The sequence below is a fragment of the Microtus oregoni genome, unplaced genomic scaffold, assembly GCF_018167655.1.
Source record: "Microtus oregoni isolate MIOR12 unplaced genomic scaffold, Mior012 000072F_ref0000427, whole genome shotgun sequence".
Taxonomy (NCBI): Eukaryota; Metazoa; Chordata; class Mammalia; order Rodentia; family Cricetidae; genus Microtus; species Microtus oregoni.
In genome coordinates, this window is record NW_024543979.1 from 5,055,739 (window position 1) to 5,079,531 (window position 23,793).

The 23,793-nt window shown below is 45.1% G+C and overlaps 1 protein-coding gene across 1 annotated transcript in view; it reads left to right on the forward strand.

The window, feature by feature from the left end:
- Positions 1-925: 925 nt before the first annotated feature.
- Positions 926-23,793, forward strand: part of Pkd2 (polycystin 2, transient receptor potential cation channel) — a 38,756-nt gene continuing 15,888 nt past the window's right edge. Inside the window, exons 1-7 of the mRNA XM_041642036.1 lie at positions 926-1,617; positions 7,627-7,740; positions 13,170-13,303; positions 16,222-16,472; positions 17,878-18,102; positions 20,002-20,230; positions 23,491-23,658. Coding sequence (XP_041497970.1) covers positions 1,017-1,617; positions 7,627-7,740; positions 13,170-13,303; positions 16,222-16,472; positions 17,878-18,102; positions 20,002-20,230; positions 23,491-23,658 — 1,722 coding nt within the window. The 5' untranslated portion in view covers positions 926-1,016. The remainder of the gene's footprint in view (positions 1,618-7,626; positions 7,741-13,169; positions 13,304-16,221; positions 16,473-17,877; positions 18,103-20,001; positions 20,231-23,490; positions 23,659-23,793) is intronic.

Consider the following 23,793-nt stretch of genomic DNA (forward strand, 5'->3'; position numbering starts at 1 on the left):
CTCAAAAAACAAACAAATAGTAGAGGGTTTATCAGAGAAACTTTTGAGGGGAGACGTAACAAGAAGACCCGTGAGGGACTTAAAGTAGAGGCAGATGAGAAATGTCCTAAGAGACGCCTTAGAAGTGAACCTTAGAAGTGAAGGGAGAGATGGAAAGTCCCAACCAGGGATGTGAAATTTAAAAGAGATGGGGACACCATAGAAATCCGAGCTTGGAGCAGTAGGCTTAACATAAACCAACTGCAAAGTATTAAATTGGATGTGTCAGTTGAGCATAGGGTGATGAATGAGAAATAAAAAGCTAAACGTAAGGCCTGAGGCAGGATTCCGTTCCCCAGAGCCTAGTGCTGGGTAGGAAATGAGATAATGGTGCAGGCATTAGCAATCCGGGAGAGTCCCAAAACCTAGTCCTTCAAATCCCCATGACTTCCAGAGAGAGGAGACAGGAGAATCAGGAGGACGAGGGCTGCAAGGGCAAGGAGAGGCATACTTAGTGATCTGTTCCTGTTTTTAAATGAAGGGTAGATTTCTTTGCGCTCCTAGAGACTTCATTTTAAGCAAGATTTCATAAGTTCACTCTATCCCACGCGAAGGTCTCAGTTTTTACACTCCTTTTTGCGCCTTGGTAAACCTAGGCAGGAGATGGACAGGGCCTAAGCATTATCTCGAGGTCAAGCAGGCACGCACAAATCCAGGCCTCCTTTTCCAGAGGAGCTGGCCGGCCAAACACTCCCTCCTTTCGCGAACCACCCCATAGGAATGTGGGCGCCGCTCTGGACCCTGGCTCCACTTGGAACGCTGGCCGGGGGAGCGCGGGGCGTGCGCTGGGGGCAAGGGCCATCCCCCCCCCCCCCCCCCCCGCCTGAAGTCATCCCGGTCAAGGCCCGGCCCCGGGAGGCGGGCCGAGGGGGCGGGCGGAGGCGGGGAGCAGGCGGCGGACCCCGGGAGGAAAAGAATATGGCTCCTGCCGCCGAGGGCAGCGGCGCCCCGGGGCGCGCTAGGCGCCAGTGACCGAGATGGTGAACTCCAACCGCGTGCAGCCGCAGCCGCCCGGAGATGCGAAGCGCTCGCCCGCGCCGCGAGCTCCGGGACCCGGCAGACTGGCTGCGGGAGGCGCGGCTGTGAGGGGCGGCCTGGCGGTCCCCGGAGGCCTCCGGGAGCAGCGGGGCCTGGAGATCGAGATGGAGCGCATCCGGCAAGCGGCTGCGCGGGATCCTCCGGCCGGAGCCTCGGCTTCCCCATCCCCTCCGCTCTCGTCGTGCTCCCGGCAGGCGTGGAGCCGCGATAACCCGGGCTTCGAGGCCGAGGAGGACGATGACGACGACGAGGTGGAAGGGGAGGAAGGAGGAATGGTGGTGGAGATGGACGTGGAGTGGCGTCCGGGCAGTCGCAGGTCGGCCTCCTCCTCGGCTGTGAGCTCGACGGGAGCCCGCGGCCGAGCTCTGGGGAGCTACCGAGGCACCGGGCACCCGAGTGGGAGGAGGCGCCGGCTAGAGGACCAGGGCGCGCCATGTCCCAGCCCCGCAGGCGGCGGGGACCCGTTGCATCGCCATCTCCCGCTGGATGGGCAGCTGCCCCGAGTGGCTTGGGCCGAGAGACTGGTGCGCGGGCTGCGAGGTAAGAACCGGACCGCGCCGTCCAGTGAGCGCGGGAGAACTGCTTGCCAGAGGCCTCGAATCCTCGTCCTTCACGTTCCCGTCTCCACCCCAGCTCCTTCCAAACCTCTGCAAACTCTGCCAGGCTTCCGGTACCCAGCATGGAATTCCACTGCGCCCTTGGTGCGAATTCGTCGGGCGCCTCCCCCTCTCTTTAGGAGCTAGCACACTTTGGAAAATAGGAGAAAGCTGTTTTGCGGGAGGCGCGGCTGTGAGGGGACTTGTAGTGGACAAAAAGAGAATATTCTAGTGCAACCGATGATAGCTGGAACTGTGTGTTTGTTAAATGTCACAAAACGAGGAGGTAGTTTATTCCAGCTCCCAAGATTTTCATTTGGCGGCGATGCAGGTCCCTTCAGCCAGTCTAGGAAGGAACCAACAGTGCTACCCAAGTTTTGAGAGGGATGACCTTTAGATGGGCACTATTGGTTGAGAGGGTAGTTGTTGCTGGCAATAATGCAGTACGCTCTGTAGAAACACATTTTTGACCATTTCTAACTCTAGACATATTTCTTAAACACTTGCAAAGAAAATATTATCTCCATCCCGCGTGGGTTTAAGGACTGAAAGTATGTTTCAAAATAATGTTCTCTGCCATCACAACAAGATGATTGCTTCTCCAGATACCAGCTGGTTAATGTGTCAGCGTTCGCTGTGCACAACTCTCCCCAAGGCTGGAGAGGAGGCGGATTTTCCAATAGCACATTGAACCAGTTTCACTAACTCTCAGCCGCCTAGTTAAATAACTCTCCAGCTTTTAAGAGTCCCCTCCTGGTATTTCTTGTTGTCATTCCCCCCCCCCCCTTCTTTGTCTGTAGTTCTCAGTGAGGTTGAAGCTGTGTGGTTTACACAGGTTAGGCCTACTGTTTGACCTTGAACCTGCCATTTAACTGCTCCAGTCCCTGAGTTTGAGTTTTCTTTTAGAAAAGAAATGGCCAGTGTTGAAAAGAATTAAATGAGCAGACATCTAAAATGGGCAGCACGTCCTTGTGCTCCGTGAATGTTACACATAATGAAAGTTCACTTAGACCCTGCTTTTACATATGTGTGCAGTTAATGTGATGTGGGGCGTGGTGAGAAGCAAAACATCCCTGTGGGGTAACTAATAGATAGAACAGCTAAACGCTAAAGTTTATTTTAATGTCTAGAACCCTGTGAAACAGATTCCTATCTTAAATTATGTCAGAAGTGCTTTTAAAACATATTCACCAACATAAAGTACACATTTCTTGTAAGTTAATAGATAATGGAAAGTCACATGGTTTTAAAATCAGCTTGAGCGATTGGTAACATACTTAACTTTGAACTGAATAATGAGAGACCATGAAATAAAAGTATGCTTTTATATTGAGGCATATATAGATATCTATTTCTTTAAAGGAAGAATTTCAGTAAACTCACAGTGAGCCATGCATACTTGACCAGTGTGAACTTTGTCAAGGTCCTGAGAGAGAGGAGCACTGGAGAGGCCTTGGCAGCTATGATTCCCTTCCCAGGGTCTTTCCCTATGTACGTCTGCATCTCTTCCCTCAGTAATACCTAGTAAACTCTAAAAATAATGATGGTAATAACAATAATAATAACATAATGGGATGGTGCCTTTATCAAAGGTGAAATTCACAAGAGAGCAAACTTGAGAAATTATTAATTATAGAAAATTTTGAGCATTTTATTTCTGTTAGGAAGAAATGTAGTTGACCTCTTGTGGCTTATTAAGTAAGCCACAGGTATTAAATATTAAGTATGAGGATGGCGGATTGCTAGCAGCTATAAAAGAAGATAAGTTATAGTAGCGTATCACTCTTTCCCAAAGAACAGAGCGCAGAAATGTGCAATAACTAACAGTGAGTCAGACGTGGATTTTTTCTCTCTGGCTTGTGGGATAACAGTAATGAAAACTGCATATATGACATGTAACTAATCCCCAAGGATTGGGACAGAAAGTGACTTTTGCTATATTCACAGATAGTGCGGATTATTAAAGGAGTTTAGTGAATCTAGATTGTCAGGTTCTCCCTCGTCACTCCTCTGGATCTGTTGGGCTCAGTCTCCATTCTCCTGCCCCCTGGAATAGTGGGTGGACAGCAAACAGTGCTCCCTGTGCTTTGGACAGTGGGTGGACTTACCTCCTTAGCAGTGAGGAGTTGAGGTTGCAGGACTGTTCAAAGTCTTGTTCTGAGGTACATGGCATCTACCTGGGCAATTAAACTGTATCTCTGGATATTAGGAGGTAGTTGACGGCTTCTCAGCTGCAGCAGACAGAGTGTGCCAGATGAACCGGACTTGGCAACTTGGATCCTGGATGGTTCCCAGCGGTAGGTAGCGAGGCAGGGAGACATCAGCCAGGCAGGTGTGGCAGGAGGCCACTGTGGAGGTGCTGGAAGCCTGAACCAGAGGAAGCAAAGGACAGCTGAATGATTCGATGGCAGCCCCGATACCACCTTGACAACAGCCCTTGCTTTGACTCTGCTGCACCGGCAAATTCTCAATTCCCATAACTAACAGTACCGTCAGGAGGGCTGAGGAATATACTAGAGCCATGTATCCAGCAGGGGTCATGGATTTCTGTCCACAGCTAGCAGCTCTTGTCACATATTGCTAGGGCACAAATGAACACGAGGGTTGCTTTTATTTTCCCTGAAACAATCAAAGCTTGGCACTGACGTGTACCATTTGATTAGTGACTGCCACTCTTTTGTCGCACATATAACTTGCGTTTCTTCCACCTTTCTTTCTGATGTCTACAGAGGGGCGAATTCAATTATCGGGAAGGTTATTGAGGTTTGTAAAAGTCTGAAGGTGGCCATACCAAACAGTACCACCCCAAAGTGATAACCAGAATGACTCTCCATTCTTAGCTGCCGCTCGTGATCACTGTGTGCAGTGACTGACCCAGCCTTGTTGGAGGTTGCCGCTCGTGATCACTGTGTGCAGTGACTGACCCAGCCTTGTTGGAGGTTGCCGCTCGTGATCACTGTGTGCAGTGACTGACCCAGCCTTGTTGGAGGATGCCGCTCGTGATCACTGTGTGCAGTGACTGACCCAGCCTTGTTGGAGGTTGCCGCTCGTGATCACTGTGTGCAGTGACTGACCCAGCCTTGTTGGAGGTTGCTGCTCGTGATCACTGTGTGCAGTGACTGACCCAGCCTTGTTGGAGGTTGCTGCTCGTGATCACTGTGTGCAGTGACTGACCCAGCCTTGTTGGAGTCTCCAGAGTCCACTTGTGCTTCATCATCAGCCTTTGTCCCATAAGGGATATTTGGAGATAGTGGGAGCTTTTACAACCCCAGGGTTTTCCTCATTGTTTTGTCCTCAGGGTAGACGCTAGCCTCACACCATCTTCCTGATGAGGGAACCAAGGCTTTTATAGCTTAAATGACTTCCCCAAGGTCGCAACTTTTAAATATTGGCACCAGAATTTAATTATGAGCATTGGCGCCCATAGCTGTTCTTGCTATGACAAGTACCTGCAGCGTTCATACCTAACTTTAGCCAGTCATTTTTTCATATTTCCCTGGTTTTTAAATGTTGACTCATCAGGACATTTAGGATTAGCCATATCAACTACTCCGTATATCCAGATCCCTAGTTTATCTGAAGTAGAAGAACTTTCCTTTTTTAAGTTGTGCCAAACTACGAGCAGCATCACATTCACCTTTCTGGCCGCAGCTGGCTGGGTATTAGATATATTTCTAACAGCGTGTTTCTGTTTAGTATTTCCTCCCAGACTTTTCGTGATCATGTCCAAGTCCACTGCACGTGGACTCAGAATCAGCCCTGCTGTGTGGCTTATTTTGTGTCGCCTGTTTTCAACCTCCTCCCTACAGCAGTGTGCATCCGAACTTGGTTCCTTAGATGACTGATTTATATTTCATTGTGTTACACTTTGCATATTTATTATTTAGTTGTTGGACATGGTTTTTTATTTAATAAATATAATTTATAAATATATTTGATGGGCAGGCTGTGCCCCCAGGGAACTAGTCTCCAGCAGTCCTTTGTAGTGCTCCTTCTTCCATGCTGTGTCGGTTGCCTCTCCAGATACTCCCATACTGGTACCTTCCCAAGGGCCAGAGCCACAGTTTAGCCAGAAAAATAGGGGAGTGGCTAAGCCCCTTCACTCAAGAGTAGCAGGGTAGCCTGTGTCCTCATGGGTGGTGGACATGTAGGACAGATGTAGGCCCCTATCTGAGGGGCCCTTGTCTCTTAAGATAGACCTCTATATATATATCCAGTGTGGGGGTGGGGGAATTAACAATTTTAATATTTAGGAGGTAGGTAGGGTGATTTAGAAAAAGTAAATACATGACAGTAATAGAGATAAGAAAGGGGAGACATTTCTTTTCCTTTTAAGGGCTTGAACTAAATTGCCATAATTCATTGCAAATTTGGTTTGAGAAAAACCTGACATCGTTTTTGTCTGTTTTTATGTAAAGGTCAGAGAATACCATTTGCATGAACTTATGTCTATTCCTTAGCACATGGTTGTCTATAAACCATTGGGAAGAATAAAATCACTGACCACGTAGCAGTAAAGATGCTAAAGAAACTAGCAGTCACCACGTGGACACTGTGGAGCTGGCCTCCAGAACTCTACCCAGAGATAAAAGAATGGTCGTACCAAGGCCGCCGAGCCTGAGCCTTGACTGCGGCATTAGCCTGTCTTGTAACTTTCCATGTCGTCTAAGTTTGTAAAAACTCTTGAATATAATAGGGTTGCAATGAGTAAACATTCCCCTTGTTGCATTTCTTCTGCGTGAGCGAATGCCAGCTCTTGGCAGGCCCGGTCATAAACTGTGTCCGACTTTCAGAGTGCGAAGCCTGCGATGAGTAACACTGTGTCCGTGAAGTTTGGATGCTCGTTTTTGAAAAGGAAGTAAAGGAAACGGAATAGATAAGTTTAATGGAGTAGAGCTCTTGTGTTGTTATAAGGCCTAAAAAGTGTATCAACCTTAATGATACCTCATTTCCTCCATGCTGTTCTCCTTTCTCCCGTGGCTTGGTTCTGGCTAACGTGTGGTCTGAATTTGGGTTAATGAGGCAGGTAAAGGTCTAGAGTCTAGATTGAGCTACAGGTAACATGGGAGAGCGAGGTTTGATTCTGTTAATAGCCTAACTGGAAGGATTGAGAAGTTAGTGTTTGGGGGAACCAGCATTGAGACTCAACCACACTGTTCATTAAGGGGACCTTGGATAGCCACCATGCTGCCTGCTGGCCGAATCCCAAACCGGTAATTCTCTCCAGCAATCTCTCCGAGGGTTACATCATCTTTCCTTCACCACCCAACACTTTCCATCTGCTGGAAATACACAACATGGTTGCTGAGCGTAGTTTTCCCCAAAAAGAAAGACAGAGGAGTCGCATGAACGGTTGCTCTTAATTTAAAACCATATTAATTGGCTTTGAAAACACCTGTTAAGCATAAACGGGCTAAGCGTGGTCAGTGGTCACTGTGTTTCTTATAGGACACAGGAGAGCACAGAGTGACCTCTCTGCCACCATGTTAGAAGCTCAGTAGATGTTTCCAGATGGAAATGATCAACAACTCGGATTTTGCACTGTCACAACCACAGAGGGGTTTATCCTGCGGCTACACCATCTACTTAGCCAGGCCTAGCAGGGAGGGTACCAGATGTATCCTTTACCAAGCAGATGCACACAGTTGCCAAGTCTTTTAAATTGCCTTCATTTCCCATCCTCCTAAACTTTTAACGAGATTTGCTAATGGTCCTAGAAGCTACAAAGATGACTGAGTTGCCTTGGATCTTGTACTTTTGAGGCGGGTGGGGCATGGTGTATACCAAATAAATTCACTTCCGAATCACGTGCAGTTTGCCTGCCTACATATTCTTAGGTATCTGTATTTCCCTGTGAGAACTGGCGTACTATTAATTTCATTTTCTTTTTTGCCACTTGTAAAATGTCTTAAGAAAGATGACCTTGTTGTGTTTGCTTTTCCTTGTTTCAAAGGTCTCTGGGGAACAAGACTGATGGAGGAGCGCAGCACTAACCGGGAGAAATACCTGAAAAGTGTGCTGCGGGAGCTGGTCATTTACCTCCTGTTCCTCATAGTCCTGTGCATCTGTGAGTACACGCTTGCCCTCTTTAGTGGAGATGTTCTGAAGGTGTTTGGCCTGTCATTGCTACAGTGGAGAAGTATGTGAGGACCAGGAGGTCAAGCCAGCAATTTTCTTTTCTGTGGCTTCCGGTTAAGGTTGGGATTTGGGGAATTCTCTGCTGGCCAGTTCGTTGTTAGTTGTGACAGATTTCCACGTGAGGTGCACAGGAAACCTGCTGTCTACAAAAATCCCAGGCAGAGGGTTTGGATGTTAGCTTCCATGTCCGTGCTGAACTCTCAGGTGACAGACTGCTCATGGTGGCTCCTGCCTTCCAAGTCCCCTTTAGGATCCTGACAGTTGGGTCATTGCTTTTTCTAAAGTGCCTTATTTCTCCCAAGTCCTCAACAATCACTAGACTCTTAAAGGAAACCTAGCTGACCTAGTTCGTGTCCCTCCTCTCTTATTCCGGGATGTTCACACATCCTTCCGGGGAAAGAGGGGAAGGGAAGCCGTAGCTCAGAGCCCATCTCAGTTCTTTTGTTTTGTTTGTTTGCTTTCTAGTCCAGAAAAGTTACAGGTATCCTGAATTGAAGCATGGTGAAGCATGGGTTTTTAAGAGAGTGTTGTGTGTGTGTGTGTGTGTGTGTGTGTGTGAGTGTTTGCATGCATGTATGCATGCACACACCAGTGTTCTTGTGAATGTCAGGGGACAACTGTGAAGCCCTTCCTTTCCCTTCCCTTTTCTACGGGTTCCAGCTTGAACTCAGGCCATTAGGCTTGCTCGGTAAGTGCTGTAACTGCTGACCATCTTGCTGGCCTGATTTCTGTTATGTCTTCTCTGAGGCTTTTTATGGGTACAAGGAAGCCAGTCTGTGCCATGCCCGTCCTCAGGCTTTTTACTAAACTCCTAAGGAGAAACCTGCCTCTTCAATGTGGACTGAGAGATGCTTAACAGCCGACAGCCACACAGAAAAGAATCCATCACTTTTGTACGTGGAGAGGATCAGAATTTAATCCGTAACTTAATAGGTTGAAATTGTAAACCTCTTGATGTGGGAAGGTCATATGTCTATTTGTTACTTTCATTAGTTAATAAAGAAACTGCCTTGGCTTTTTGATAGGGCAGGATTTAGATAGGTGGAGTAGACAGAACAGAATGGTGGGAAGAAGGGAAGTGAGGCAGTCGCCAGGTCAGACATGCTGAATCTTTCCTGGTAAGACACCACCTCGTAACTTAATAATGTTCTTTGGGTGGGAGACTAGAGAGATGACTCCAGTTAGGAGCAGCCTTTCCTTGTGTGCACTTTCATCCATTGTCCTCATTTATACGCCCTATAATAAGCTGGCAGGTGAAAAAAATGGAAAATATTTTCTCAAGAGTATAATTTACAGGACAGAGGACCCAGGAATGTTTGGGTCTAAGATGCTTCGGTCTTATTTGGTTTTAGGGCAAACAGGTGGCCGAATAATTTTTTACCTCAATGCTAGAAGCATCATCTCCTGATGTCCAGCAGGGGGTGCTACACAATAGTGGAATTTTGCTTCTCTCTGAGTGAAGCCATGAAAGCTAATACTGATCTCGAGAATTTCAGCAGCAAATGCCAGTGTCTGGTCTGAAGACTAATGGAAACAAAGGAGACACCTTCTGAAGGTGTCTATACCATGTTTAGAAGTTGTAGTGGGCTGCAGGCAGGCCTGTTTTTCATCCTGCCCCGCTCACGCATGGTTAGCTTTACACCCGAAATAACAACACACAAACTGTATTCATATAAACACTGTCTGGCCCTTTATATTTATCCTCTTCTTGGCTAACTCTCATATCTTGCTTAACCCATTTCTAATAATCTGTGTAGCACCTATTAACAAATAATTTCCAACAGCAGCTAGTAGGTAAAGCACCCCCAAAATGTCCTATATTAACCAGCACCCCCAAAGTTTCACACTAATTGAAAGTAACCAACTAATCATTTATTTGACCACAAGGACTCTTTCACTTCATTTGTTTGTGTCTCCTTTGCCCCTGTATTGACTGGATTCACAGGCATTGCTGCTCAGGGCATTGCACCTCTATACATCCCTCTGTGTGAGGGAGGTGGACAGGCATCCCCTCTGTCCATCCCTCTGTGTGAGGGAGGTGGACAGGCATCCCCTCTGTCCATCCCTCTGTGTGAGGTGAGGTGGACAGGCAGCTGTTGTAGGGAGCGGGTCCCTTATTCATCCTGGCCGCCCTGCTAGCTTACACCCGAAATAGCCATATAGAAACTGTATCAATTAAATTACTGTTTGGCCCATTATCTCTAACTTCTTATTGGCTAATTCTTACATCTTTATTTAACCCATTTCTATTAATTTGTGTTCATCACGAGGTAGTGGCTTACTGGGAACGATTTAGCATGTCTGACCTGGTGTCTCCATGGCTGCTCTCTGATTCTGCTTTCTTCCTCCCAGCATTCAGTTCTGTCTTCTCCGCTTACCTAAGTTCTGCCCTATCAGGCCAAGCAGTTTCTTTATTGATTAACCAATGAAAGCAATACATAAACAGAAGGACCTCCTACACCAGGCAGCCCCTCTATCTAGCCCTCTGTGTGAGGTGAGGTGGACCGGCAGCCCCTCTGTCCATCCCTCTGTGTGAGGGAGGTGGACAGGCAGCCCCTCTGTCCATCCCTCTGTGTGAGGGAAGTGGACAGGCAGCAGACTTTCTGAGGACATATGAGTCCCTCGTTTGAAGGAAGAGGTCACTTCTTGTTGATACTCATGTCTACTAACTGTCCCATTGGATGGATTAGCATTCCAAATCCTGAACTAAGACCAGTCTGGTGTTGGAGTAAGAAGTTGGCCAGGCATGATCTGAAGAATGTTGTTCTTATTCTATATCCATTAAACCATAGAAGCGCAGGTGAGGGTCTGGAAGTTATTTAATATACTCTCTGCACAACTGCACAGATTGTGGGTTTCTGTTAATTTCTTGCTTAAGTGATTGTTTGAGATGAACTCTCAAACACACTCAGGTTGCATCATTATCACCTTCATTATTCTTTAATCTTTAATTTGATATGCTGCTTGACAATAGAGGGACAAGAGAGACAGGTTTATCAATCATTTATTCAAAATTAGTTTAATATGAGTTATACAGAATCAAGAGATAATCACCTGCTTGTTCATCACTGTGCCCGAAAGATACAGAAAACACATTTCTCCTCCTTGAAGCTTTTTGTCTTTAGCAGAGTGTAGTAATAAGGGGCGGCGGGGCTGCGTTCCCAGCACCCCGGCCGCCTGCTCGGCTAGCTTATGCCCCAAAATGATTACACAGACACTGTATTCCTTTAAACATTGCTTGGCCCATTCTCTTCTAGGCTAATTCTCACATATTAATTTAGCCCATTTCTAATCATCTGTATGTAGCACCCCAAGGTGCGCTTACCGGGGAGATTCTAGCCTATGTCCATCCTGGGTCGGAGCTTCATTCCGGGAGCGGGGCATGGCGTCTCTCTCAGGCGTCTGCTCCTGAGAGCAGAGCTGTCGCGACTCTGAGCTCACTTTCTCTTCCTCCCAGCATTTTGTTCTGTTTACTCCTCCCACCTATCCTCTAACCAATAAAATGGGCCAGGGCAGTTCCTTTATTAGCCAATGACCTTCCTCCATCAGCAGAGCATAGGAGTTATTGCATGTTACACCTGTAGTCAGAATCACTCCAGCCTAAAATGGGACTTGCTAAAATGCTAGATTTTCATGATAATTTTCATGATGTGTACACAGAAGCAGGCATGCCATGGTGCACCTGTGGAGGGCAAAGGGCTCCAGTGTTCTCCTCTCATCTTTACCTGGGTTTCAGAAATTAGACTCAGGTCTCCAGGGATGTGTGCTAAGTGCCTTTACTTAAGCCGCCTTGCTGGCTCGGAAGTCCCCAGTTTCTAATAGATGTTTGCAGCAGACCAGTTAGAAAGGAAAAGTCACCAGGACTGGGCATTTCTTCACTGCTATCCTTGTACTTATTTTAGTTATTTTAAATAAAGCAGCCATAAATTCTATAGAGCAGCTCACCTTACAGAGCAGGGTCAGAAGCTCACAGGGTAAAAGCAATGACTCAGGAAACACGACCAGCAATGAGAACCTCTACTCCTATGAGCTGTCATCGTGTCTCCTCCGTGGTCTGTTCATTATGGTCTGTGAGCGCTGTAGTGGGGGCATCACTTGGATTGCAGTGTTCATACAGGATTTGATTGGCATGTGGGAGGCAGACAGTAAGCCAATAAAGCAAATTAAAAGAAGGGGCCATTTGTAAGGATGTTGTTGTGGGAGCTGCGGGCCTGCTTTTCATCCCGCCTGGCTCCCACAGGGCCAGTTTTTCACCAGAAATAACAACACACAAACTGTATTCTTTTAAACACTGCTTGGCCCATTAGCTCTAGCCCTTACTGGCTAATTCTGATATCCTGATTAACCCATCTCTAATAAACTGTGTAGCACCAGTCTTACCGGGAAAGATTCAGCATGTCTGACCTGGCGGCTTGCTTCATCGTGTCTTCCCGGGAGAGGGGAGCATGGCCTCTGCTCCAGAGAGCAGAGCTGTCGAGTCTGAGCTCACTTCCTCTTCCTCCCAGCATTCTGTTCTGTTTACTCCGCCTATCTAAATTCTGCCCTATCAGATGGGCCAAGGCAGTTTCTTTATTAGCCAATGACCTTCCTCCATCAGGATGTGACAGGTTAAGGGGCCAGCAGATGGAGAGAGCCCCTTGGGAAAGATTATTACCTGTATGCATAGTGACCATGGAGGGAGCAGTACAGTTATCGGTAAGGATTCTCCCAACATCTGTGGCCAAGCTAAAGGATCCTTGCATCCAGATGGTCAGGGGATGAGCATAGGGCGCCAGGGGACCAAATAGATTTGTCTCTCCTGATGTATAAAGGGGCAAAGGTCTCAGGTGTCAAGTTAGTAGAGGTTAGCCTCAGAGCTCTGAGTTAGTAGAGGTTAGCCCCAGAGTTGTGAGAGGGCAGGGATGGAGAGCTGGTCTGGGAGAACTAAGAAGGGACGGGTGTGTGTGTGTGTGTGTGTGTGTGTGTAGGGGAACAGACAGTCAAACGCAGACTCAGGAGATGCCAAGGCTGTGTCGGGTTCTGAACTCAGCAACCTCAACAGCTGCAAGAGGTCATCCAGGGGACAGTCGGAGGTCAAACAATACACAAGTGGGAAGTCAGTTCAGTACTCAGTATTGGGCCTGTTTTGTTTCCCACAGGCCAACATCGATGCTCCCTATTTCTTATGTAAGCAGAGAGATAGGATAACCTAGAGTTTTGGTGGGAGAGGAAAGGCACAGGTGAGAACTGCCCTTACGTGAACGCTGATCTATGCAAAATGTCCACCTAGCAGGAGCAGTCCCTCACGGAGGCTGTCAGCTGTGCAGATGTGTGCCTAGGCTCCCCCCGGATGCTCACTTGGTTCTTTCTGTGTTCCAGTGACCTACGGCATGATGAGTTCCAATGTGTACTACTACACGCGGACATTGTCCCAGCTTTTCATAGACACCCCAGTGTCTAAAACAGAGAAAGCCAACTTTAAAACTCTCTCCTCGATGGAAGATTTCTGGAAGGTATTTATTTGTAACGGCGTAAACGAATGCAGACAGATTGTAAAAATATATATAACTTTAATGGTGAAATAGACTTACAGAACCACCGTTCCTGCGGAGACCAGGAAAGCAGAAAGCAGAATTTAGAAATTCCTCAATCTTTTCAATTCTATTCACCATTGCCTTCTGCAATGTCTGAATCTCCTGTCCAGAATTATGTTCCAAAGCCTTCATTGAGGATTCTAAAGTATGAAGTTTGTCCGTTAGAGATAACATCTCATCTTTGGACATAATTTTTATGGCATAAACCGTGCCTTCTTGTATTGACAATCTTTCCGTCAATCTGTCATAAGCTTTAGACAAAATCCAATTGTCACATTCAGCAGTTTTGATTCTCTCAGTTAATGTTTCATTTCCTACAGAAAGGGACTGAATCTTATGGTCCAAATCAGCTGTTCCCTCTTCCATAGTAATGAATTTCTCCTTAATATCAGCCACTAATGTTTCAGTTCCTACAGAAAGGGACTGAAGCTTACGATCCAGATCAGCTGTTCCCTCTTCCATAGTAATGAATTTCTCCTTAACATCAGCCTGGAGAACTTCAAACTGATTCTCAATTGTTTTTAAGCGTTCAATCTCTGCCTTAAGAATCCTGGATTCGTCTCGTAAAGACTTTATCATATTTTTATTATCAAACCATTTAGTGGCAATGAAAACTACAAATCCCAGAAGGATCCATAGATGTGGGGTGATAGACACCTCTTGTAAAATCTCCCACATGGTACAATTAAAAAAACTGTTAAATTCTTGAATACTAATGTGTTCAGACATTTTATTTATAAAAGAAAAATTTTTTTACCTTCAATGATCGGTCCCTGCCAGTGATGGTCTCTGTGTTTTTGGAGCCTGTCCTCGAACTAGCTCTTGTAGACCAGTCTGGCCTCAAACTCACAGAGATCCGCCTGCCTCTGCTTCCCAAGTGCTGGGATTAAAGGCGTGCGCTACCACCGCCTGGCCGGCCTCAAACTCACAGAGATCCACCTGCCTTTGCCTCCCAAGTGCTGGTATCAAAGGCGTGCACCACCACTGCCCGGCCAAGTCACTTTGTATCAGACCAAATCTGCCGCTGTGGCAGCTTTTGTTGCAAAACCGCAGGTACTTGAGCTTCTGCTAATTCAGGCAGTGGGGTTCTGCTGGAAACTTAGCCAAGGCAGGCAGAATGGGCCTGTGTGGCTAAGTATGTCTCGGACTTGGCACTGGGGCCGGAGTCACGAACTAAAAAACAGCACCCAGGAGGGTGCTGTGTTAGCTAGCAGGCTACCCGCTTGAGTCGGGGGCAAAATAGCCCACGTTGGACGCCAAAATGTAACGGCGTAAACGAATGCAGACAGATTGTAAAAATATATATAACTTTAATGGCGAAATAGACTTACAGAACCACCATTCCCGGAGACCAGGAAAGCAGAAAGGGACGGCTGGGAGCACGCTTGCCAAATTTATAGGCCAACATTAGCCCGAGGCGAACACGCCCCCTAAGGGGCGGGACTTATCCCTACATTTATTTATAAGTGACTAATAGTCCTTCCTTGTTTCCGAATATTATTTACTTCATGTTGTAAGTTCCGCTCATGAGTGTCTTCAGTGAGTCATATAGAGTTCCTGGCCCTCTTGGTATTCATTTTAAACCTTGGAAGCACTTTGCATGGATGTTTGACACATTTATTAATTCCTAGAGCAATTATACTGGGTATATACTAATACACGTGCCCCAGTTTGAAAAATGGGGTAGGTAAAATTCAGGGTGCTTACCTTTGTATGGTTGGAGAAGAAAAGACCTGGGTTTTTTCTTTTTTTTTCTTTCTTTCTTTCTTTTTTTTGTTTTTTGCTGCTTCATTCTAGCTTTTTGCTCACGTAGTCATTCATGATTCTGTAAATGATGATTGAGAATGTCCTATGACATAGGTCCCATGTAGGCAGTTTGGGTGAAATACACTGCCTTACTTTTAGTGATTCATGTCTTTGTTGATAGTGGCATGTGCCCTCAACTCCCAGAATATGTCCAGCTCCTCATAAGATATGGACACAATTTCAAAGGTCTCCTAGTTAAAATTCACCCTTGCTCTGCCTTAATTCTAAGCTCCCAGTAGCAGACAATAAGCCGTGAGTAACATAGGATGGTGGCTAAGCTAGTCCAGATGGCGTGGTGCTCAGAACCGAGGAAAGCTGGAGAGGAAATTTAAAAGGAAGTTATTGTTTCTCCTAGGAGAAGCAATATGGGAAATTCCTATTAAACCCTGAAGTCAGAGCTCTTGGTTCCAGGCATAGAGAAGGTAACCTCCTTAATATATAAGAACACTTGTTAAAACCCACAGTTGTGCAGTACTGACCTTGGCCCTGCTCACTGGAGCTGGTCTCTGTGGATGCACGGAGAATGACTAGATCTGCTCCCCGTGGAGGAAGAGCCTTTTGAATGTGAACCTTCTCACCTGCACCCTTTCATGACAATAAAGGCCAAGCCCCGAAGAGAGGGGCCAGGGTTGAAGGACTCCACGTGGAGTGAAATAATTCAGGTAGAAAAAGATCCAGCACGAAAAGGTCATTGACACCCTTAACTTTTCATTCCAGAGTTATGGCTATGTGAGATGCTGTTTTTCTAGGGGAAAGTAGAGTTAATGGAGTTTATGTATTTATGAAACATACCCATCTCGGCCGTTAGTCCCGCATGTTGATACTGTGTCAGATGCATGACCAGAAAAGGGTACACTTTAGGGAGGCCTATGCAAGGGCCCGCATCTGACAAATGACTGCAAGATCCAAGCCCAAATATTTCTGACCACGTGGCCTAAGCTCAAAGACTTGGTGGCGTTTTGGTTCTAACACGCTCCAGGCAGAAGCCAGACGGCCTCTGAGTGGACCCTCTCCAGAATCCTTTGTTTCAGTTCGCAGAAGGCTCCTTCCTGGACGGGCTCTACTGGAAGGCGGAGGCGGGTAACCACACGCCAGCCGATAACCGAAGCTTCATTTTCTACGAGAACCTGCTGCTAGGAGTGCCTCGTCTACGCCAGCTCAGAGTCAGAAACGGATCCTGCTCCATTCCTCAGGACTTGCGAGATGAAATTAAAGAGTGCTATGACGTCTACTCTGTCAGTAGTGAGGACAGGGCTCCGTTTGGACCGCGAAACGGAACTGCGTAAGTGGCCTTAACACACGTCCGGTCGGTGGCGTCCATGTTTTTATTCTCTACGAAAAGATCCCTCTAATAGGCCTGGGTCAAGCTGACCTTTTCTCCTTGTTTTCTCTGACCTCTCTTCCCCTTTTAGTTTCTAAATACACATTTCAAAAAGACTGAATTGTCCGACATATAACGCAGGAAAAGGAGGTGGTCCGAGCCTTTAGAGGGTCTAAGATGCTTCGGTCTTATTTCTTTTTAGGACAAACAGGATTGTCCCCTGACTCATTTTGGTAGTTCTTAGGAACATGTTTTTGTTCAGAATGTAATTATTTGAGGTGCAGACTTAGGGGTCCAGAAGAGATGGCTTGGTGGTTAAGAGCACATACTGTTCCCGTGGGCTCAGATTTGGATCCCAGCACTGCTCCCAGGGGCCCTGCAACCACCTGTACCTCCAGTTTCAGGGAAGGATCTTACGTCCTTTTGCATGTAGCACACATGAACTCACAGTCAGTCTCTCTCTCTCTCTCTCTCTCTCTCCACACACACAAACACACACACACAAATAAAATGAATCTTTAAAATAGATTTCTCTCGGGGGCTGGAGAGATGGCTCAGAGGTTAAGAGTACTGGCTGCTCTTCCAGAGGTCCTGAGTTCAATTCCCAGCAACCACATGGTGGTTCACAACCATCTGTACTGAGATCTGGCGCCCTGCTCTGGCGTGCGGGCATACATCGAGGCAGAATGTTGTATACATAATAAATAAATAAATATTAAAAAAAATAGATTTCTCCATCACACTGTTTACATTTTGTTTTATTTTTTATTTTTATCTCTTTTCGTTTATTTTTTCCTTATGTTTATCCTGCTCCCTCCAGAATATGTAGATTCATAATTCCTTTTCTGGAATGTCACTTTGTCTCACACCATTGATAAGAGCCATTGATAGATCAACTCTATGCCAGACCCCATTCATAGTTATAGCTCATCTCCACCCTACAGAATCCCTCTCAGGCAGGTGTCCTCTCGTGTCATAGGAAACAAGGAGAGATAGTGAGTGACTTAGTGCACTTGTCCTTGTCTACAGTCTTTACTGGGGCCTTTGAGGGATGTAAATATCAATCAGTCATCAGAAAAGGTACAGTGGGAACATCGTGCCAAAGGTGTCTGCTCTATGGGCAGACAGGTCTAGACTCTTAAGCTCAAACACATTGGGAATAAATCATTTTAATTTACTTAATTTACTAAGCATCAGGGCCCTCCTTACCAAACTGAAGCCAGTAACTGTGAGGGTTCACTTAGAAAACAAATGAAAGCGATTTTCCCAGCGGTCATTTTTATATATTTTATCCCAGCAGGCGGCAACTGTCTCCCACTTTGTGACAGGCTTTCCCTGGTTTGCCCTGTTGTTTCTGTTTGATTAGGTGGATCTACACAAGTGAAAAGGACTTGAACGGGAGCAGCCACTGGGGGATCATTGCAACTTACAGTGGAGCAGGCTATTACTTGGATCTGTCCAGGACCAGGGAGGAAACGGCTTCTAAGATTGCCAGCCTCAGGAGGAACTTCTGGCTGGACCGGGGGACCCGAGCAACTTTCATTGACTTTTCAGTGTACAACGCCAACATTAATCTGTTCTGCGTGGTCAGGTGTGTGCCGTGGGCTGGAGCCTCCCTATTTCTAGGTACTTACCCGTATATCCGTTTCTGGAGATGACCTGGAGAAACCCTTCTTGCAGCTGGCTAAGGGGGGTACCAAGAACCAAGGCTGAGACCCAGGGAGGGGTGGTAACTGTAGGTTCTCTGAGATGGATATTTGGAGAAGGGGTTTAAAATCCTGAAACGCTACGACTTGAAAAGAACCTTAACTCTGGTCAGGTGTATCTCTTTTCTAGACTATCCAGTCAAAGCACTGTAGGTAGGTTTCTGTTGTTGAGTTGCTTGCTTTTACTGTTATCTTCAGCCATTATAAGGATGGCTGCCCTCCTTCACCAAGTCCTCTGGCTACCAAACCTTGGCTCCTCTCCCTGAGTGTCCCCACTTTTGTGGTTTAAACTCGTAAAAGACACATCAGGCTTGAGGCATGGACTATGCTGCTGCCATGGCCACTGTTGAAGACTGTGACAAAGGTTCTATTGCCTTGTCCCACTCTGCGTCCAGTAAGCTGCTCTTGGGCATAGGGGGGCCAGTTACTGTTGTCAGCTATTCGGATGTGTCAGAGAACAAATCAAAGAGCCCTGCACTTGGAAAACTTGCATTCAGCAAAGATAAACATAAGAAACAAGTCATGTAGTATGGTAAATTTTAAGTGCTATTTAAAACCAAGGAATAGAGCAAGGCAAGAGTTAGTCCGTGTTCACCCTCCATGCCACATCAGCACCCCAAGATCGTTCCCATCAGTCATCTGCATATACATTTCCACAGGAAGTAGGAACAGATTCTCATAATATTAGTGTTTTTTTAAAAATAATTTTCACATTAAATTCAACTCTGACTTAACAGGCAATTGGGTTTTGCAAATGCTTGTATTTATCAACTTTTGCTGAACATAATACTTCTTTAAACTAAATAGATCTTTTTATTAGAAATAAATGAGATGAATGGGAATTGATTATAATTGCCATTAAGCTTTTCATAACGATCCCAGTGTTGATTTGAAGAGGATTCTAGCTAATAGGCAGGCTACTCTGGCTCATTAGAAAATGTTTGATTTCAGGATGTCTTCAGTTTGTTGTTTTGTTTTTGATTTTATTTATTTATTTCCACATTATCTCTAGAATTCTAAGATGATCATCAGGGCAGTTACTCCATTTCTTTCCAAGTCCCTAGGTGGTTAACAATCCTAGAGCCTCAGTGGGGCAGAGGTGCTGTGACGCACAGGGGCCTCTTGCTTCCCTCTTGCTCACACTAAGGCTGAAATCATACCCATTGCTTTTAGAATAGTACTCGACATCAAATTGGAAAATTTCGACAGTGAGCTGGTAGGAATTCCCATCTACCAGAGTCCTGACTTTGACTTAGGTTTGAGGTTTGGCCACTGTTCCGTGGGTGAGGACATTGTGATGCCAGACACATGATTGAGGAGACATTCTACTTATGCGGAGGGAGTTCTAGTTATTAAATCACTGAACCATCACACTGTGACACCTGCACAGTGGAATTTGGCAAGAAAAGTCCACAGCTCAGTTAGAGGTGTAGTCAAAAACAAAACAAAACAAAAAACAGTGCTAACGGTATTAATATGAAACAGGGACCGTCCAGTTCCAGACAGCAGCTGGGTACTGAGTCATAGATAGACAGCCTTTTCAAGGGAAAGCAGTGCAAGCTGCAGAGCTCATTAGATGTTTCATAGTTGCTGAATAAATGAGGGACTCAGCGTTTTATAGTTCTAAATGCATGTCCTGTGTCCACCCAGGTCTCCATGGTCTCCAGCTTGAGGTAATTTGTTGCGGCGGCCGTGGTTTTCACCTCACAGTGCAGGAACAGAACATGCTTCCTTCACTTTTTCTCCCCCACATTGCTATTTTAATTGTTCTTTTTGCAATGCAGGTTACTGGTGGAATTCCCAGCAACAGGGGGCGTGGTGCCCTCTTGGCAGTTCCAGCCTGTGAAACTGATCCACTATGCCACAGCCTTTGATTTCTTCCTGGCAGCCTGTGAGATTATCTTTTGTTTATTTATCCTTTACTATGTGGTGGAAGAGATATTGGAGATTCGCATTCACAGACTACACTATTTCAGGAGTTTCTGGAATTGTCTGGATGTTGTGATTGTTGTGGTAGGTTGGAAAGAAATGTGGACATTCCCGCTACCCCTCACTTCCTCTGTGTCTCCTAACTTCCCTGATGTCTCTCTTTCATTTTCTCTCTGTATTCTAAAAGCTTGTTAATTTGCAGTCTTTAATCTCAATGTTGGGGATCTTGATATTTCTAGTAAGAATTCTATTTTTTTCTGTTATATTAACTTCTGTGTTACACCTTTTCATTTCTCATTTTGTATGAGGAACCTTCCTGACTATAATGTGGATGTTTTTATTGAACTCTGACTTAATTGAATACATAAGTAATTAAGTTGGTCTTTGATATGTCATATGAGATTTGTGGGGGGGAATTTTTTGTAGTAATACTTTTCTGCTAATGAAAATTGAGTTTTTTGCAAATATCAAATTATGAAAAGAAGAAACAGTCTGAAAATCTTTGTGTAATGCAGAAGACATCCTGTAGTTTGAGACTCCTTTCACACAGTCTAGAGGAAACAAAATCCAAACTGTATCTATTAGTCACATCCTTTGCTTTCTTCCAGAGCCTTTAATATAAAAATTCATTTTCTCTAAGCTTTTCCTTTTTCAACAGCATATAAACTTTTGTCTTCTTATATTTTTAAGTTCATAACAGTGTGCCTAATTGTTGTATGTTTAAACTGTCTTTGACACAGCTGTGCCAGGTGCCTTTGTGTGTCCGAGTCCCACTGTCTCACCATTCCACAGAGCTCTCTGACATCTCGCGAGAACTGCATTAACCAATGAGCAGTCTCCTGTCAGCCCTCTCCCTGACAGCATTCTTTCCTCATTCCAAGTTAAAGTTGCTTCACTTGTGACCCATTTATTAAGTCTTTATCAAGTATTGTCCACGAGAATTCGTTGGTAAAATACGGAGCATGTTGATCGTGTGTGAAAGAACAAATACTTAAGACACGAGGGAGAACCGTGTGGGCACACACTGCGCGGCAACAGTGGCATTAGCACCAATTATCACAATAGTAGGAAAATGGCTTCGTCTTTAAGACCAGTGTGCTTGGCACATGCCCAGATGTCTCATAGCAAAAGGTTTGTTCCAGCCATACACTGGCTCTCTCCTTTGCTCTGCCCCCTCCTTCCTGAGTCGTGTCCTTGTGTGCTTCAGAAAGCGCTTCCACTTGAGATAGAAGTCCTTTCAGAATGCACGGCCCGAGACCCACCAGACCCCGGTGCCACCCCCCTTCATGGTGTTCTTGTCATATCACGATGGCAAGTTAACTACTTGAGCCACGTGTTACCGAAGTATTAAACCCGAGCAATGTTAGAAAAAAAAATCAGTACTCAAGGAAAGAAGAGAGGCAACAGGTGTCTAAATTATTGTTCAGAATATTTCTGTATTGGTGATGGCAGAGTACAGACTACACACATTCAAATTATTCTACAGGACAATGAATGCTTGGAACCAGAATGTGAAAAATTGCCTTTTGGCTTATATATAATTATATTCAGGTTACTGAGAATAGAACTGTCAATAAGCAAGAGCTATATGAAAATTAATTTCAGATTTTTTTTAAACCAATACTACAAAAATTAGTCAATATTGAACATTTTAAATCTTGAATGCTGGTCAGTCAAAAAGTTAACTGTGTACCCTGGTTTACTGAATGTGCCAGTAGGTATAACAGGTATAGCCACGGAAACAAAAACCTGCATAGAATTTAAAGGAAACAATTTAGTAGAATTCTAGCTTTTAACATTCAACTATATTTCTATTTACTATATAGACTGTAAACATGGGTACTACATGTTACAAAAATACTTTTAAAGTCTATCTAGCAGGGAAAGTGTCTAGTATTATAGTTCAGTGGTTCATGTTAATGTTTCATATCAAATGGGTTTATTATCACCATCCATACCAGTAACATGCTTTCTAGCCACCACCCACCCAGGGATGGTCAGGTTTCCCCTCCTCCACCAAGGAACTGCATCACACATGCTCTGGAGACCTCTGGGCTATTAGTTGCTGATATAGAAGTCAAAAGTGGCTTTTTTTCTCTTCACAGCCATAGCGTTGCACAACATCTCTTTGAAGGCTTCTCTCTTCCAGATTCTAATTTTACTTTAAGTGCTTCCAGTACTCAATTTAGACACTTGGGCTTTGATCAGGTTCATCCAGGTCTCCTTTGGAAGCTTTACTGCATACATGGAGGCAGGAGCATCCCTGCTGGCGCACCTTGCTCCCCTGGGTCAGGAGCACTCTGAAAGAAGGCCAGGGGTTTTGTTTTGCCCAGGTGGAATTTAAGTTCATGTTAAAATTATATATACACCCAACATCTTGCAATCACGCTTATATTGTTCCCTGTGTTTTTCTGTTCTGTTTCTTCGGCAAGTATGTTGAAACTTCCAGGCTTGGGTCAGTTAGCTGCTCGCTTGTCATAGCTCATTATCTTTTGGAATTATTGGAAAAAAAATACTTTAGAAGTCTTAATTCAAATAATGCTGTTGGCTTGGCTTCACTGAGTGAAAACAAATCATTTATTCAACAAAGATTCCAGGTACTGAGCTGTGCTCTAGGCCTTAGAGACACAGAGGTATACAGGCAACCAACCCTCTGCCCCCCTAAAAGTCATGTTTTAGTTTGGGAGGGGAAGGTCTTTTGTAGATAGAAGTGGGAACTGCAAAAAATGTTAGTGTTCAAACAACATGTGTACTCACAAAAACTCTCTTTTCCTTCTCTCTTTCCCTATTTTGAAAGAAAACTCAAGGAAAGTCAGTGTGTTAATGTGATCTTGTTTTTGTTTGTATTAAAAACATGATGATTGAATGATAAATTATCTGAGATTTAGATAAAAGATTGCTGCATTTGCTTGAACAGCAGAAGGGCTTCTTCACCCCTTTCTCCTGACATTGTCAGAGCATCCAGGAGTGTAAAGAAAGTATGAAGACCAGCAGGAGAAGATATAGGGCTCACTACAGAGCCTTCCTGTGTGAGAAACAGGATTGGGAGTCTGGTTCTTTAGCTGTGATGGGCAGCTGGGAGGAAGAAGGCCTTCCCTTTTGCATGTGAGCTTATTTTTGTATGATCTCCTCTGCGTACATACATGCACATACCTGTGCGCATATTTTCATTTGATAAGGGAATGTCGGCTGTATATTGTTTTTTTATTTTAGCAGATGACTTCGATGAGTGCTATTAGGTGAGTGATATGGTCAGGCCTCCAATCCGTATGGAAAACTAGTCATTTCAGGGGGATTATCTGTTTCTAAAATGATGTAATAAATATAAATTTCTTATCTTCCAGTTATCCATAGTGGCTGTGGTAATTAACATTTACCGAATGTCAAATGTAGAGGGTCTATTGCGGTTTCTTGAGAATCAAAATACTTTCCCCAACTTCGAGCATGTGGCATACTGGCAAATCCAGTTCAACAATATAGCCGCTGTCAATGTATTTTTGGTCTGGATCAAGGTAAGTTATATCACATTCTTCATATATACATACATACATACATACATATACATACATATACACACACATACAAATAGAAATATACACACACACACACACACACACACACACACACACAAACATAAATCGCACGGA